Here is a 15,444-nt window from a genome sequence, read left to right as displayed (position 1 = left end):
ATTCATTTAACTGTTTTTCTTCTGAAGGGACTAGACTAAAGTGCATTTCTCCAGGAAGACAAAGAAGACTCAATTCTGCAACTGTATGAACAGCATTTTATTCTCATAGACTCTTTTCCCTATAAATAGTGCTAAGACAACCCACGGCCACAACCAAAAAGATTTTGTTTTATGTTAATAGACACTGTCCAACCCATAAAATGATTTATGCACCACATGTATTTCTACAGCTAAGATTAAATGAATATCTGAGGACTGAAAATAGAAGAAAGATTAAAGATTTAAGAATACAAACTACTCAACTGCCAGTCCTTAGCTGTAACTGATTAAGTTTAATGAGATTCAACCTAGTATATTTACAAATAAACATGTCATCCTTAGTAAGATTTTTTCAATACAAATTTGATTTTGTATTCCCTTATGTATATGTATTATTTAAAAAGTAAACTGTATTGTATTTTGACTGTCAATGTTATTAATCTTTCTTTTTTGAGAATAGAAGATTGTGTTTTGACCACTTATTAAATGAAATGTCTCAAAGAGTAATCTTTATAAAATAATGAATAAATTAACTTCAAAGTGAAAGTTTACCTCTTATGGTGAATTTCCAAAAAAAACAATTAAGTAAAATAAAAAAGATATACCACACAGTTATTAAAAATGTGACCTCTTTCCATGAGGTCAAATAATTTTATTGTGGTTAAACACTACAATACAGTATATATCCATAAAAAACTCTATTGTGTATATAAATTATTCCTTCAATACAGCAGTTCTTAAAACCATTACAGCTTTGGTACAATATCATTTTATTATATATATTAAATACTTTTAGCTTCACAAACTCAACACAAAGTACAAAACTAATCCGATTCCGTTTTATTACAATCTACACAGTGGTGATCAGTGATAAGGAAGAAGTCTTAACTCAGTGAATGCATGTCACCTAGCTAAGCTACAAAGGCATCCCTAGCAGAGACATGACTAAAATATGCACCATTTACCAGTAATTTTTTACAGAATACCAAACTGATATCATTGGACATTTCATTTCTTCAACCAAACAGGCAGACATTCTCTCTCTTTAAAAGGCAATTTTTCAAGTGTCCAAAAATGCACTGAAAAGGCTTGTCTTTTCCAAGCTGCATGCAGCCAGTATCAGTATTTTACTTGCCATCCTGCACTGCTCATACTTGTACAGTTTGTCCTACAGTTAGCCTGGATTACAGGCACATTGTTAGAGGGACAGTGAGGGCTGACCAGTCGCAAGCTACTGGGTGGAGATGGAGGTACAACATTGCAGTAGACAGGAATCCCATGGCTAGAAAGTGTCCCTTGACCTGTCTGGCTTGGTATCATGATTGTTTGTTGGTAGGACTGTTGTGGTATTCCTTGAGAACCTTGAGTCATTGGCACCTGGACAAAAGCATAAGAAGAGATCAGATTATAATGGATGTTGCCCACTGCTGTACCATAGGTTGATGGTCATTTTTATAACCTATATTATTTTAATAAAATATTTCAAGCAATATGCAACAACAGTCAGAATGTATACTGTCTAGAGGAAAAAACTGTTCCTATACTAGTGAAAGGGTGAATAGTGCTAGTGACCATTCTTGACCTTGATGCATTATAGAATAAAACATATAACATGAGCACAGGCAAGGCCCCTGGGCACTTAAGATTGTTTGGTTTAGAGAAATTGATTGACCTTCAAGGCACTTATGAAGGCACATTTGAAGCCTGACTTGCTCAATGTTCACTATGCTTCTGTTAGGCATTCTGGAATAGTATTAAATCTCAGTGTTTGAGATCATAAGGGAATCTAAACCACTGCCAACTTTTCTGGGGTGTTCTGCTCCAAAATGACTGCAAACTGTACTGTACCAGTTTTTTTTCTTTAGGTGTATAAGTTCTTTTATAGTTTTTTATTTTATTTGTGATGATAAAATTGTATACAGTTAATACATGATTATAAGCTGCTCTAGCTATTGCTATTGCTGGCCTAATAATGAAATCAATTACCTGATAAGAAGACATGGATGGATACTGGACCATCATGCCTTGGACTTGATTCCCCTGCTGACTAGACATCAAGTTCTGGTTCTGTGGTGGCTGCTGCATTCCCATGAGGCCCTGGAAACCTTGCTGCTGATTGGGTAAAACAGGTTGGAAGCCTGCCAAGGCAAAAATTATATATTCATTTAAATAAAGGTTAAGGCTGTAACGCTGTGAGCTCAGGTACAGTATGTAGTAAAAAAAACAGTAACAATGAACACATTTTAAAAATAGATTATTGAAACATATTATAATTAAAAAATATTATCAACCTCAATGAAAAGATCTACAAAACTAATTTATTGGAAAGTGTCCATCATCAAGTTTGAATGGATTTCAAAAGAAATGTACAATTTTTTATAAGAAAATTATACATCCAGAAGTATCATTTATTTTCAAAGAAGATGGGCATTCTTTAGCTTTTTTGTTATCACCAGAATGATGTATATGAAAGGAACATTGTTCTGATGAAAGGACCTACCAATATTTTTTTTTTAACAAATGGATATTTAACTACAAGGTTTTCTGGACCCATAAAAAAGAAGTGTTGCTTTCATTTTAGTTCCAATATTCAGACAGCAAAAAGAGAGATTCTTAAGGTATAAAACCAAAGAAGGAATTTTTTGCTAGTAACATACAGTATTTAAAAATACAAATGGTTGCAAAAATATACAGTGATAAATCAAATTCTTGAATGAAGTGAATTCATACTTATACAGATTTTTATGTAGGAAATAATGTAATTTCTTTATTATTTTCTATATAATGTAATCTTTATTGGAATATAGTATGAACATTTATACATCACTTTATCTATTAACTTACATTCCATTTGGGATATAAGTAAAAATAATGAATCAAGGTGACGCTTGCTAAATAATTTAAGAGTTCATATATAAAACACAAAAGAATTGACAGAGTTCTTTTCATTAACCCACTAAACCAAATATGGTTGAGAAAAAAAGTCTGTGAACCCTTAGGAATTATATGGATTTCTGCATGAATGGCTCCTAAAATGTGATCTGATCTTCATCTAAGTCATAAAAATAAAGACAGTCTTATTTAACAAACAACATTTTACATTACTATATCTTTATTGAACAAATGGTTTAAACAATCAAGGTCATTGATGGAAAAAGTATGTGAACTCTTATATTTAGTAACCAGTGGAACCTCCTTTATTGGCAATAACCTTAACCAAATGCTTTCTGTAGCTGCTGATCAGACCTGTGCAGTGTTTTTTTGGCCCATTCCTCTATACAAAACTGTTTCGGTTCATGTATATTTGTCTTGCTTGAAAGGCTTGCTTCAGATCATGCCACAGCATTTCAATGGGATTGACGTCAGGACTCTTACTTGGCAATTCTAAAATACGGAATTTCTTCTGTTTGAGCCACTCTGTTATTGATTTACTCCTGTGTTTTGGATCATTGTCATGTTGCATGACCCAACATCTTTTGAATTTTAGATCACAGACTGATACCCTGAAATTCTACTGTTGAAGTTCCTGATACAGCTTGGAATTAATTGGTCCCTCAATGAAGCCGTCCAGGCCCTGAGGCAGCAAAGCAGCCCCACACTCTTATACTCCCTCCACCATGCTTCACAGCCAGGATGAGGTTTTGGTATTGGTATGCAGTGTTCTATGTTCTCCAAACATAACACTGTGCATATTTACATTTAACATCCAGGTGGTCTTTACCAAATGTGAGATGGGCAGCAATGTTTATTTTGGAGAGCAGTAGTTTCCTCAGTGGTAGCCTCCCATGAACACCACTTTTGTTCAGTGTTTTTCTTATGGTAGACTCATGAACACAGACGTTATGAAGTGCAAGTGATACCTGCAGATCCTTAGCTGTCACCCTAGGGTTTTTTGTCACCTGTTTGAGGATTGTACTGCCTGCCCCTGCTAGAAACACTAGTAGCAACGGTGCTGAGTTTCTGCCTGAGTGTGGACTGATGGAGGTTAAAGTCTTTAGAAATCCTTTTGTAACCCTTTCCAGTCTTATCTGTTTCAACAACTCTTCTTCTGAGGTCCTCTAAAATCTCTTTTGATTGGCCATATTGCACTCCAACAGAATTCTGTTGTGAAGAACAGGTAACCAAATTTGTGTGATTTTTTATACGGCAGGGCAGGTCAAACCCACACCTGAATTGACTGGAACACCTGCCTTATTCATTGAAATACCTGACTCCAATAACCCTCTTTTCAAGATGTCACTATCCTAGAGGTTCACATACTTTTCAATCCATGACCTTGATTGCTTAAACCATTTGTTCAATAAAGATATGGCAATGGAAAATGCTGTGTGTGTTGTTTGTTAAATATGACTGTCTTTATTTCTTATTATGACTTAGATGAAGATCAGATCACATTTTAGGAGCCATTCATGCAGAAATCCAGATAATTCACAAACTTTTTCTCACAACTGTACTTCCCACCTCTCCACTGAGAACTAATGTGTATAAAGTATGCGAGCTTGTTTTAAAAACTGACTCCATCCGATGCTCAAATATTACTGCGTGTTCCAGTGCCTCTTTAGTTCAATTATATAATTTGCACTCAGTGTAAGAAAATGATGGGTTTTTTTTCACAGATCCCAACTGTAAAAAATGAAAGACGGAGTAAATGTAAGTTTAAATGTTTCCCCCAATGTTTTGGGGAATGGACATGCAGGATTAGTGTCTCAGAGGTAGAGGTTTAATTTGTTTTTTCTCTTTCTGCTTAGGTTTAGCTATGATTAAATATTTACCACTTCAAATTATTTGAAGTACACTTGAATAACAGTGTAATTTTCTTCCACCCAGTTTATGAGGCTACCTGTGTCTTTATTAAGAACTTAATCAAACAATCTCACTGCCTCAGTCAATTGTAGATTGATATGCTTGTATTTACAGAATAGAAAAATAAATTAACTATCCATATTTTTACCTAAAATACCTCTTAGTATCTGTATTTTTGTATGTGTCCCATTATCTCCTCTGCCCCCTCTTTTCACTTCCATACAAATATATATTTCATGTACTGGAAAATATTTGTCCACTGTGTAACAGATTTACAGTAAGAAGCAATGAGACTTTATGACATAATAACAATATTCAAGTTGGAAATTTTCAACTTAATTTAATTAAGCATGTAAACTGAAAAGCATGTAGCTGAAAATATGGCTTCAAATGTATTTCTTCTTTATGCTATCCAATACGATTTTCTTGAAACAGTTTAATTTTGGGATGAAGGTCTTGATTGATCTTAAATTCCCTGAAAGGATGCCACAATGTGCATTTGGTTCCCGGACAAATTGTATGTTATGTGAAAACAATATTCTAAAAAATGCATTAAAATATTGTTGAATGCTCATACTTATAATTTGAAATCAAATTCAGACCCCTGTGGTTCAGTGCATTCAGGTACTGAGCAGAACAAGGCTAATAACCACCAATTCTTATGAAAATACAGAAATTTTCCATGCTGTGGTAAGACAGGAGCAGCCTGCACCCTGATTCCCTTGCCATGCACTGAGCTCCAGTTTAAGGGCAGATGAGGCAATTCATCCTTTAATGTGAACTGCAAAGGAAATGTTTTTGGGGAAAAGAGTAAGCTAATTATTCCTCCTTGGAGCTCAGAGTGCATTTAGATGAAAAGCATCTCAATTAATCTTGCAGACAAAGTATCAATGTAATACCCAACGTATGCTCTGTAGTGAAACACACACAATACCCATCAATTAGTCACCATGGGCTTTAGTGCCTTGTGCCTAAACAGCATATTTCTAACCTTCAGGCATCTGAGTACCTGTAAAATAATGGCTAATGCCAGTTAACAAAATTTGAACAATGCAGGCGATTGCATTGTTTCCATGAATGATTTATCATCTAATTAGAGCATTGAAGTTGCCTCTACAGATTTCCTTAGTATAAGTGATCACTATTGCATTTTCAACAGATTCTGGTCTGTTATGTATTTTCCTGTGTCGAACAACAATATGCCTTTCTTCTTCAATGGTCCTTCATCATTCCTATCATTATCAAGGATAGGAAAGAAGACTGAAAATAAAAAAGTAGTTCATCCAAGAAGAGTTGTCCCATGTAAAGTTTCTTTTATTTTAAATATTCTTAAAGGATGCATGCATTAACTGGATATAACACAGACACAGCCAGAATATTAGTCTCGCAACTTGCAAATATTTTTACAACTAAAAAATTTAATAAGATTTTGTTGTGCAATTGTATTAAATGTTACATTAAGTATAAACCTTAAACATCACTATATGTCTATATAAAGACTACATGACAAGACTACATGACGTTAGTCAACAAAACTGTACAAAACCATAGATTAGTAGTGCTAGCTGTTAATAAAAACAATTAACAATAAGTACTGGGTGAACTCAGTAATGTAGATTACTGTGTAGATTGCCCTGTAGATTGCCCTGAACATACCTATCCTGTTATATAAACTATTATATGGCTAGATATCGGATCGATTTAAGTTTACATAAGCAAAAATGTTAAGATTCTAGACATTTCATAGAGTCTATCAAATAACCTGCCTGTGCCTTAATCTACAGTTCTCAAAAGAACCTAAAATTCAAATAATTTTCTAAATTTCTTTAACATACCATAAAGTATATATCTCTCTAAGTCCAGAAAAGACAGTAATCTGACTGCAAAACCAACTGCTTGCCTTTACATGACACGGTAAAAAAATACTGATATTCTAGTAGAAGAATAATACTCATAAAGACATTGAATTACAGATGCAGCCATTCAAAACAAGCGGGCGATACCACATTATAATGCGGTGTGCTTGTCGTGGTATAACTCAAGTTACCGTATAATACCGTATTAATACCGTTTATTCTCGCATAATACCGCATGGTACCGCAGGTAAAATAATAGTATCCGGAATTTCCGCAAGGTGGAGCTAATAAAGCTCAACCTCTCATTTTTGAGCTGTCGCCATCAAAGTCTTTACCGAAGATATTACTAATAGTATTAATAATGAATGACCTTTGACAAGCTGTAAACTCAAAGTATTGCCCTGGTCCACATTCTTTGTAACCGTCTTTGTAAGCGAAAAGACTTTATTTATTCATTGACTGTCTTTGTAAAAGTAACACCACAGCATTTAGTTGATTCAATCACGCATTTGTTTCCAATCATGCAAAGTACAGTAATTTTTGAGAATCTCCGATTCACCATGCCTTTCACATGCTCATAAAAGATATTGATTTAAGAACATAAACATATTACTGTATGCAAACTGTACTGTCTTTACTGTGCACGTTTTAGTATTGAATATTTATATGGAATTTTACCACTGAAGCGAAATTTTAGTAGCATAAAAAGAATAGGAGCATTACGCGTGTGAAGGTCATAAACGATATTACTTTTGGAACATAAACATACAGTATTATATGTAAACTGTATATGGCTGGTCTCGGTACTTTAAAGAAAAAATACACACCAGTATTCCATTTCTCCCTAAACAATTTAAGCATCGAAGTCTTTAACTAACATGTGAAATAACATGTGTATAAAAAGTGGTAGTTTTAAGCTTTTCTGCGAATACGCTCGATACCGGAGTAAACAAGCATACTTTTAGAATTTGATTAATAGGGAATATAATATGGAATCGCGTATCTAAAGAAATTAATAACGATATAATTATATTCATGTACTGCAACACAAGAATAGTATACACTGTACAATGTCTGTTGATACTGTATGTGTTGGGCTGTTTCACCACTCATCATGTGACCGTGTGAGTGACGCAATGGTCTAAGTGCCCGACTTCTAAGCGAAAGGTCGGATGTTCAAATCCCGCTAGCGCCACCAATTTTCTTTTAACAAACATTTCTTTGAAAAAATAAAATAGCAATATTATGGACAATTAATTGACTTTTTATATTTCTAAATATCACAACATGTTCAAATCTAAGTCATTTTTTAATATCAACGAATAGTCATCATCTGTCCTTCTGACAACGGTTCCTGCTTCTGCTTCTGCTTCCTGCTTCTATCGTGTGGGGATCCCTTTAGATCTCCCTTCAGATTTAAAAGGTTATTAATAATATCTTCGGTGTCGCATCTTCCCAGTTTAGCTGATCTTCTGCTGCCCACGCATGCTTACACAGCTCCCTGGGTAAACTATCACAAAGCTTTAGAGAACTTAACATTTTTATTATCAACAAATTGTAAATACGACGTTTACATTGGCGTTATTAATTTTTCACTTGAGTGTATGGAGGAGTGTCAGCTGTCACTGAGAGCAGACCCCCCCTCTTAGGTTGCGCAAACGATTTTTAAAATTTTTATAAAGAAATGGAGGCTATATGCTTTACAATATAAACATTTACTGTCAAACTTTAAATCAACAATTGACGTCACCGCATTTCCCTCTGAATAGCGGCTGAATAGGGGAACTGTCTTTGAATGGAAAGCATGACTATTCTACTCCGAGAATGCCCGTTGTCTTTTCACTGATAAACTTGTGTTAACAAAAAACACAGTATGCTTAAGTATGCTTAAGAGTTAATAAATGTTACAAATAAATTCAGACTGGTTATATATAATATATATTCATTTTCAGTACTCTGAAACAGAATTTCTTCTTCATGTAATTTTAATCCCCAAATTGCAAAGATTTTGTCAGGAATGTACTTGAGAGGTTGCTACAGTATGATTAGAGGAACCTGAGTTCTTTGTTCTCTGGCACAGCTTTGGAGAAAAGAGTAAAAAGAAATACTTTTCTTATATACTGGGTGGACAAATATTTGTTTAACAATAACAATGACACACTTAACAACACAATGTAAATATACAACATACAAGATACTCTCTATAAACAAACAAGGCATCTCAGAGTTCTACTGTACATCCTGATCAACCAAAAAAAAAATGTCAGTCTACTTCCAAGTATTCAAATTCTATATAATGCCAAACCTGCCAATCAGCCTTCACACATTGGGATTCTCTATACAGGAAATCAGATCTTCCTTACAACAAAGTTCAAATACTTAACTCTATCTGGTCTTAAAAGCTGAACAAGGACTTCCTGCCTGGCCCTGTCTCTTGTCTCTCCTTGTGTTTTTTTCTCCTTTTTCTTCCCTTCTCCTCTCTCCTCTCTACCTGCCTTTTTATCTGTTCCTAGTCTATTACCCTTAATCATTTACCAAGAGCTTAATTAACCAAAGTAAACCAGACAATTTATTTGATCAGTGTGTCTTAGACCCAATACAACTCAGTGAACACTTCAGTTCCTTTATTATTTTAAAGCTCAGGAGAACTACAAATGTTGACATTAGTTACAGTGTTACAGTCCCATAACGGTAATAATATATGCAATGAAAAATCTCTTATTCTGATACTTCTAAGTCAGAAATGGGAAATTTCTGAAAGGCCCAAAACCATATTAAAAAACATCAAATTACCATGCATTCAATTAATGACAGAAAATGATCTTTCTGAGTTTTTTATATACCATTGTACATTTACATTTTACTTTTACCAAATATTTTTTATCATCTTACTCTGAATTGTAGTTGATTTACAGATCAATAAACAGGTATCAAAGCATTAGTAATTCATCCAAGGGTTACTAAGTCCCCCCGCCGAGGGTCAGCATTGTTAGGGTGAAATCATGGAACCACTTTGTTTGCCATGAAGGTCTATTAAGATTCCTGCATCCTCCATACTCAGTAAATGGTGCTCTGGAAGAAAATTTTCAATGGCAGACCAGGTGGAAAAAGATGAACCACCTAATTTATCTAAATGGACATTCTGGTGCATGAAACTTCTAATCATATTTGTTCTCATGCATATTGATCAAGTTCATATTCTGTGTGTGGAAGTAGGTGTGCAATGGTTTCTACACAATAAATTATGTCATACACAGGTGCCTACTATTCTTGGCACATTTTCAAATTGTTTGACAACCAGTTGTTTTTAACAGGAACAGGATAGCTATGTCTAGATGACTGGATATCTAATTTTGATCTGGCACAAGAGGTGAAGTAAAAAAATAGTCATCAAGCACTTAGGTTTAGGCAGAAGAGTACTTTGGCTATAAATACAACTGAACAGCCCTTCTTAGAATCTGCTTTGCTGACCCCTATTGTGGAGTAGACAAGAAACAATGCCTTCAACATTAAGTTGTCTCAATTACTCATTACTCTTGACTGGATAGCTAAGTCCAAGGAGGTCACCTTTTCTGTAGTCAAAAAAAGTATTAAAATATGCAACCTAAAAAAAGGATCCTCATGGAACCTCATGGTCTGTCCAGACAATGACCACCCACAACACCCCATAGTAGCATGAGAACTTGGAATTGTCAACTCCAGTGGCATTGTTCTCCGTACCAAAAGCACATAACATCCTGGCACAATCCATGGTCTGAACACATCAACAGAGCACAAACAAGAACTCATGATTACTGGACTGAACACCATATTATCTATTCAATTATGTCTATCAAACAGGCACCAAAATATAATTGGCAGAAGAAGGAATTGCATTAGGGAAAACCCTCATCCAGGAACAGAAAAATAGAGTTCATATTACCTAGAAAGACTTCAAGATTAATTTTACCCATGTCTCGAAGAAGGTTATTGGATTTTATACCAGAAAACCCCATGACTTGTTTTGCAAAAATACCAGATCTATTAGTAAACCAGATCTAAGTGCAAAGCTTTCTATGCACGCCATAGTCACCCAAACTCCAAGCTGAATCTGGCCAACCAATAAGGAAAGGCAAAGGTTCAAGGAGAACATTAAGAACTGATGGTAGGCAGATAAAGCGAATGAAATTCAGCACCTTGAAAACATAAAAAAGCTGTGGTTTCTTTACTGAGGAAAGGACTGTTTTAGCCCAATTACACAAGTAGCAGTCCATTGGAGATCTAAGAGGGGGACCTGATTTGTCTAAGACAAGAACCCAATACTTGTTGAAAGGATGATTTTGAATACAAGAATTCAATGTCAATGATTACATATTCAATTTCATCCCACAACACCCAATTAGAGATGAGCATGGATCTCTATCAATGTCTAAAGAATGAAAGCCATCATGCAAATGAAGAACAACAAAGAAACAGAAAGTATTACAATTCCAAGATATCATCATACAGACCTGGATTGAAGAGTTAATCCCTGAATAATTTAAAGGATGTAATGATTATGGAAATCTTCAAGGACAGGAACACATTTTATTGAAATGGAAATTACAAAGGCCTCTTTCTGCTGTACTCCTACGAGGACCAACTCCTAGATTTAGAATTTGAGTTCAGATACTCATAATGCTCAATCAACATGAATGTTACACCCTGTCCATTCCAGGAAAATGTTGGGACACTAACCTCACTACTTAGTAGTTTCTGACTTAACAAAGGTGTTAAGAATCAAGTGGCACTCATGTGGCATGGCTCTCTTGGAGATTGCTCCTATCCTAAAGTATGGATATTCTCCAATGTTTGTCAGTATCCTTTACTTATTTCATAATGTTATGCAAGTCCTCACTAATGGATCAATTATAGAGCACTTTGAAGTCCAAAAAAGGGTCAAACTAAGGTGTTTCCTTTCATCAAACCTATTTACAATATTTCTGAGTACCATACTTAATTTGATTACAGACAAGCTCTCTAATAAGTGGGGCTGATTTACCAAACCAAGAGATTTAACCTCCAACAGCTAAGGTCTGTAACTAAAGATAAAACTAAGATAGAACATATTCTTAACATTGAGAAGACCAACATTTTCCACCAAGAATTCCAAAAGCACTGGTGCTATCAATTTGAATTCATAGTGATTGTCTCAATAATGTAGAGCACTACCTTGGTGTAATATTACTGCAGTAACTTGAATGAGTACAGTAATCTGAAGTGCAATCCAAGTGCAGTTGAGGACAGATAAGGAGGCTGTAGAAAGCTGGCAGGCAAATCAATGAAACAGATCAAAAGCCAAGCAGGGTTCCAAGCTAATGAGTCGGGGGGCAAAAGCACAAAGGGTGATGCACAAGAGTAGTCAGGGAAGCAAGCTAGCTTCATAACACAGTCCAAAGTCAAGCCAAAGCAAAGTCGGAGCAGACTGATTTGTGACAGAGAAGGCAGGCAAAGCCCAGATTGTGTTGTTACAGTAACCAGTTGATTGACAGTTTGAGAATAGGCTTGGCTGGTCGTTGTGTTGTTCAGGTGTGAAAACCAGTGCTTCCACGGTAGCAGGTATGACACTTGGCAATTATCTTTCGTAGAAGGCAGATATTGATGGAAAATCTGTCATAAGATGAATTATTCTTTGTGTGTGATGCTTGATTTTGTTGTATTAATGTGTTGGACTCTAAAGTAAAATACATTTCCCCCAGGAGGTTAAAAACTTGAGTGGAATTGAATCAAATTGAAATGCAGCATTGAGGAATATGATGTACAATGATTTTGACTTTAAAACTGAAACCAAACTGATGGTCTTCCTTATATATAGTCATGTTGTATGAGACCTGGACAACATACAGAAGGCACTCTAAAATATTTGAATTATATTAAGAAGATGAATGGATTTTTTATATATCTACTGTGAGGACAGATGGTCAAGCATCAGTATTCTCTCCCAAGCAGGTACAGTACCATAAGCAATGTGATCATCTGCCTTTAGCTGTTTTGGGTTGACCATGTCAACCCTATTGTATATTCTCTTCTTCCAACTTAACCTAGTAACTGCACTAGAGGAAGAAAGAAGAAGCATTTTAAAGATCGGTAAACACAAGAACAATTGAAATAAATATATCAACCCCTGGGAGATGATGGGACCTCACCAAACAAGACGGAGGGAGGTTTTCTGGGTAGGAGCCCGGAAGTTTTAGACACAAAGGACGTTAGGAGTCAAAATGAGGAATTGAACAAAAAGCATTGAAGAGAGCTCACTATGACCAGATTGTTCAGTTCATATCAAGACATTTACCAAGATAAAAACTGTTCAACCTGCTAGAGTGTGTGTGGATGCTGTATTGGCCTTATCAATCACCTTTAGCTTCGGGAAGACAATCACACTCGACAAAGAGTAATAACAATGAATTAATGAATGCATTTATTTAGCATTTCAGCTGTGGAAAGTGGCTTTATAATCGCATGACATGGAAAGAGAAATGTTTTCAAGAAATAATTAAAGTGGCCATTATGCATTAACGTTTGATGTTGAGAGATTTTACTTTCTTTACCCAATATATAATATTTTTGTAATATTCATAATATTAACAGCATCGATATGCTGTGTTTGAGATGCTTTTTTATCTTTCTGCTATGCATATTTTATTGGAATAAAAGACAAAATGTGCATGTTTATTGCGATGCCGGATTTATGTATATCTTGTCATATAGGTTGGTGTAAAGCTGTCTGATCTACATCCTTCTCTGGAAAAACCAGACACAAGAATACTGAATGACTTACAGTAACTCAAAGCTGATTCACTCATGCTCAAAATGCTTTCATTTATTAAAAACTATGTCAATAAAAACTGTAAGAATATTATTTAAGAATCTAATATCAGCATTCTTTAAACAAATGACCAGTTGTAACAGTATTAATTACAATTTAAGAAATAACTTAGTAAATTGAGCTAGACAGTTCAAAGCTGCTCCAGCAGTGATAGGGAACCAATCACTGCTATCACTGCTGTTACCGGCAAAACTCTGTTGATTTACTGTGAATGCCCCTGAGCCATTTACATTAGTCGAGTCAGCTCCCAGGCAGGAAATCGGCTCATTACAGTATACACTCCCTTGGCACTGGGTGTGATCAATTGGTTGAGACTGCTTGTCTGCCAGAAAGCTAATATCTGTTTATTTGAAAGCTCTGTATCCTTATGAGAAATTTTACTCCAGTCTCTGTCTTCAACATTTCACTTTCAGTTATTTTGTTTGTCCTCCCCAAGAGGGGGAGGAATGCTTAATAGATCTTTTTTAAATCAATGGTAGTAGAGTTAGAAAACAGCAAGGGTTGTTCTCACAGTCAAAAATACTGAGGTGCACATTTTAAAGGGATAAACCATGTTGAAGTTGTAATTTTGATTTAAAGTAACAAGCCCAACAAATTTACAGTTTTTCATTGTACTTTTGATTACCTCTGATGTGTCGGAGAACAATTTAATTTCAATACATTCATTGCTGCCATTTTTTTGCCTGAACTAATCTAAACAATGCATGCACTTGTGATGTCAAAGTGTATATTCCATCCCAGCTTCTGTGTATTTCCAGTGTTGGCTTCTATCTTAGATCATTAGCTGACTGTTGACCTACTTCCATACAATATCCAAAATAACTTACTGAAATTTTTAATTTTATGGCCTGCATTTTGTTCAAAATGTGATTCTGTAGGAGGTGATTTCCAAAGGATGCAAAGGATGTGCATACAGTCCTTGCATGCTATACTCACCATGGGATTGCTTTAGGAAGTCACTGTAGACTATTTTATGCTCAATCAATAAAAATGAAAAACGCTTCTCATACCAGAAATTCTGTATGACAAAACCAGAGTTGAAATAAAAATGATGGGAGCGATTGGGAAAGGGGCAGGGAAAAGTTAAGACCCAGTGCTTTCATCATTCATGCTACAAGGAAACAAGCAAATTGTATGGAAATTGAAGAATCCCAAATTCTTGACATGAAATAAGATTAAATTGATCTGTTTGTTAAACATTAGACTATTAACATAAAAAACTGACTTCTCATTATGTGATATATGTATAGCTGTAAGAGAGGACTCTATTATTGCATACTGAGGTTGTATGCAATAATTCCTATATACATTACTTTGTGGTTGGCACAGATGTTAAGACCGGTACATTACAACAATGTATTGGTCACCTACCACAATATCTTTATCTAATCAGTATTTATTTTTTACTCCATCCATCACTCAGTCTGATAAGGTTTTACAGAGCTCATCAGTTTTATTTTAAATTCTGGGGTGTGACATTAGACTAAAGAGCCAAGCAGCAGTTTTTTCAGTGCTGTCTGACATTATGTATTTAACAACTGCCATCTATTGACTGTCAAAATGTCTTCCCTCCAGTGAAAAGGGAAATATACTTCTTCTATCTCAATTGCACAATGATTCTAAGTGCTTAAGAATTCCTGTGTAAAGTCAAACTATATTTTGCATAAACGTTGAAAATCATATTACCTTAAGAGTCTGAAATACACAGAGCGATGTTAAAGAATGTAGCAAAATAAATAGATATAAAACATGTTCTCACAAATATGCATCTAACAAATGTGTATCAATACAATACATTCAGTACATTGAAATGTATGAGTATGTAATGTTTTAATAAAAAAAGTGATTTTGTCTTATAAAATATTTCAGATGTATTTCCACATACGTTTCCAATAATTTTAC

General features: G+C 35.0%; 1 protein-coding gene across 9 annotated transcripts in view; it reads right to left on the bottom strand.

The window, feature by feature from the left end:
- Window positions 1-657: 657 nt before the first annotated feature.
- LOC148822750 (cAMP-regulated phosphoprotein 21-like) overlaps window positions 658-15,444 on the bottom strand; it is a 140,787-nt gene continuing 126,000 nt past the window's right edge. For all 9 annotated transcript variants that reach the window (XM_088928716.1, XM_088928717.1, XM_088928715.1 and 6 more), the window contains 2 exons: window positions 2,026-2,177; window positions 658-1,416 (listed from right to left, as the gene is read on the bottom strand). In XM_088928716.1, the coding sequence (XP_088784842.1) occupies window positions 1,159-1,416; window positions 2,026-2,177 (410 nt within the window). In that variant the 3' untranslated portion in view covers window positions 658-1,158. The remainder of the gene's footprint in view (window positions 1,417-2,025; window positions 2,178-15,444) is intronic.

Source organism: Atractosteus spatula, chromosome 12 (assembly GCF_055471065.1).
Source record: "Atractosteus spatula isolate fAtrSpa1 chromosome 12, fAtrSpa1.hap1, whole genome shotgun sequence".
NCBI classification, from domain to species: Eukaryota; Metazoa; Chordata; class Actinopteri; order Semionotiformes; family Lepisosteidae; genus Atractosteus; species Atractosteus spatula.
The sequence above is the reverse complement of the archived record's forward strand: the minus strand, read 5'-3'. Positions and strand labels throughout refer to the sequence as shown.